The 3,108-nt window shown below is 44.6% G+C and overlaps 2 protein-coding genes across 2 annotated transcripts in view; both read right to left on the bottom strand.

Moving 5' to 3' along the window:
- The window catches only part of LOC101856907 (synaptotagmin-1), a gene marked incomplete in the record, with an annotated part of 110,477 nt that overhangs the window by 61,300 nt on the left and 46,069 nt on the right, over positions 1-3,108 (bottom strand).
- The window catches only part of LOC106012262 (E3 ubiquitin-protein ligase TRIM8), a gene marked incomplete at its 5' end in the record, with an annotated part of 9,570 nt that continues 8,204 nt past the window's right edge, over positions 1,743-3,108 (bottom strand). Inside the window, 1 exon segment of the mRNA XM_013084643.1 lies at positions 1,743-2,467. Within this exon segment, the coding sequence (XP_012940097.1) occupies positions 1,806-2,467 (662 nt within the window).

The following is a 3,108-nucleotide window of genomic DNA, read 5'->3' as shown; positions in this document are numbered from 1 at the left end:
ACTATATATATATAAATATATATATATACAAAATCACATATGTGACTATATATATATACAAAATCACATATGTGACTATATATATATTATTTTATATACAAAATCACATGGGTAGACCAAAACTGTTCCCATCTGAATGACGACATCTTTAGGTGTGCAATGAGAGCATTTCTCTCTTCCTTCTTCTCTCTCACACATCCACATTAGGACTCTCTCTCTCTCTCTCACTCTCTCTCTCTCTCTGTCTGTGCTGCTCACAGGGAAATTTCTATATTTTTCTGAATAAATAAAGATCTGTATATAGAAATTGCACTCAAATATTTTAAAAAAACCAGCGTGAAAATCACATGACAACTGGAGGCACAACCGAGTGTTAAGTAGTAGAAAATGTTCCACCAATGTAGGCAGAAATAACTGGTCACAACACAGTGGAATCAGACGCTCCTCAATTTTTGGGCATATGGAGTCATTGGTAAAATCTTAAAGCTTGTTAATTTGTTTTTCTTTTGGTGAAAAAAATACCTGTCTATTTTTAACAGAAGTCGAGACATTATTTGCGATAGAAGGAGGTGGGGGTAACTGGTTTTCTGAGGAAAAATTTGCGAGAAAATGGCTGCCAAAGTTTGGTAACTTCTATAGCTTGAGAGTCTATGAAAAGTGAAAATTTGTATATTTCGTACCATTAATCAACGTTTTTCAGTAAAACTCAAATGGAAATGTATTTTTATATGGATATACAAGGGGCTGAGACAAAAAACAAAAATTCGACAAAATTTGTCAAAACTTGCCAAACTGGAGGAAAAATGCCTGTTTCTTCGATTTCATCATTTTGACGAGCGCCTGATTTCCCCATGATGCCCCACATTCTGTTTGACGTTTCTGAAATGCCCACACACACACATATTCCAGGGTATTTTACTGTAGAGAGCAGAAAGCTCCATGAAGCAACGGCCAATGCTGGAGGAGCTGAGGAGAAGATATTGCTTGTTTGAAACAGACCGCACCACAAGTACTGCAGAGATAGTTAACACTTTGAGCCCTGACCTCCTGAGGCTACCTTGCCCTTCTACCTGACCTCCTGAGGCTACCTTGCCCCTCTACCCGACCTCCTGAGGCTACCGTGCCCCTCTACCCGACCTCCTGAGGCTACCGTGCCCCTCTACCCGACCTCCTGAGCGATATATTACCAACATCCATATAGGGTCGTTTTTAAGCACAAAGGGGCTATCCTGAAAAATGCTGTTTTGAGAAAATTGAAGGTAAAGTTTTAGCCCCTTGTTCAGTTTCTTTAAAAGACAAGGAGAGTTTTCTCTATAACCAAACAAATATACACACCAATGAAACCAAACTTCTCCTATAGGTAGGGAAATGCACACTTTTGGTATAGGTCAAGATTTCTGGAAACCTCCGAAATCTGGGTTAGCCCGCTTGTCCTTAAAAGCGACCATATAATGGTAAGAATCACATTCCATATCCCACCCAGGGCAGTCCTAGTCATTTCCAGCATTTAATTCAGAAAGATCTTCAAAATAATCAATAATGTCTTGTGTAGTACACGTTGTTTTCCGTACATGTTTTATCTCAGGCGGGCAGGGTTGGGGATGGGTCTCACTCACTGCTGTACCAGTGGCTAGGGCTCAAAGGGTTGATGTATTAATGTACGTTTTTCATCCAAGAAGAATTGAAGGAAAACACAAAAGAGACAGACTGCTGGACAGGAATTCTGAGTCGTTTTTTCTTTCTTTCTTTACATGGTTTGTTTCATGAGCTTGCTGAGAACGTTGGGGATCTTCTGCGGCTCTGTGTTACGTGCTTTGTTTCATCAGCTTGCTCAGAACGTTGGGGATCTTCTGCGGCTCTGTGAACTTGACCATGACGTAGACCTGGTCGAAACAGTAGAGCCCGCACATGGGCACCAGCGAGGGGAAGCGGACGTTGAACTGGCACAGCACCGAGTTGTTGCCAGGACTCACGATGGCCAGCTTCCTCTTGAGCGCATCCAAGTAGAACGCCAGTTTGATCGTCTTCTCCTGGTCGTTGTCCAGGTCGAGGACGGGGATACTCCGAGGGAGGATCTCTCGGTCCGGACCGTTCCAGAACTCGAGAGTGACCTTGTTCTGTCGGCGCACGAGGTACGAGCAGTAAGACTTGAAGTTGTCGCACAGCAGACTGGAGCCGTCCTCGCAGCCCTGCTTCACCACGCCAAGGTCACAGAGGAGCTTGGAGTTGCCCAATTTGCCGAACACCCGGAAGTGGATGATGGCCTCCCAGTAAAGGTGGGGGAGGAGGGGCAGGGCTTCGTCTGCGATGGCGCCCTCTATGTGTTCCAGGCGCTGGAAGCTGGTGGTGGCGGCACACGCGTTGTGTAGGTTCGACAGTTTGCACTTCCTGTGGACCACCTCGTCTCTGGAGGCCGACACCGCGATACGTTTGTGACACGTGGTGGGGCTGAACCTGGCCTTGAAGCCTGGGGGAGGGGGGGGGGGAGAGAAGAAATGTTGGAGTAAAGAGAATTGCAAAAATATGATAACAGTAAGTGCCAGGGAAAAATGAATTGTTTTTTAAAACGTAAGGAGTTTTTTAAAAATCCCCTCGACACAGTTTAGATCATTTAGGAAGGGGGCTTTGACCCCGCCTGACAACATCAATCTGGGCTGAGAGGGAAACAAAATCCCAGCAGAAAAACTGAGACAACTCGATAAAAATTCCCCTCCACTCGGGAACCGAACTCAAGTTACCTGCTGGTAATGGTGAAGTGCCTGACCGCTACAACACAGACCTACTCCCTCCTCCCTTCCTACACTCCCATCTTTCACAGTGGGTGGGTGGTTGGCGGGTGCTCTGGTGTGGGATGCTCCTTCTAGCTCATCAAACATCTATCATTTTTAAAAATCTCTTCTTTTCTTTGTACTTGACCCTCCAGTTACACCTCTAACCTTTGGCACTTGTATGACCTATTGTGTTGCAAGTGCTGTTACACTCTTATTAAATATAAAAACACCTCAAATCTTTGGCATTTATAGGACTTCATCGTGTTGCAAGTGCTGTAAAACTCTTCCAAAAACCCCCAACTCACAGTGCACGTATGTGTTACAAGTGCCGTAAATC

The sequence above is a fragment of the Aplysia californica genome, unplaced genomic scaffold (genome assembly GCF_000002075.1).
Source record: "Aplysia californica isolate F4 #8 unplaced genomic scaffold, AplCal3.0 scaffold00307, whole genome shotgun sequence".
Taxonomy (NCBI): domain Eukaryota; kingdom Metazoa; phylum Mollusca; class Gastropoda; order Aplysiida; family Aplysiidae; genus Aplysia; species Aplysia californica.
This window is presented reverse-complemented; position numbering and strand designations above follow the sequence as displayed.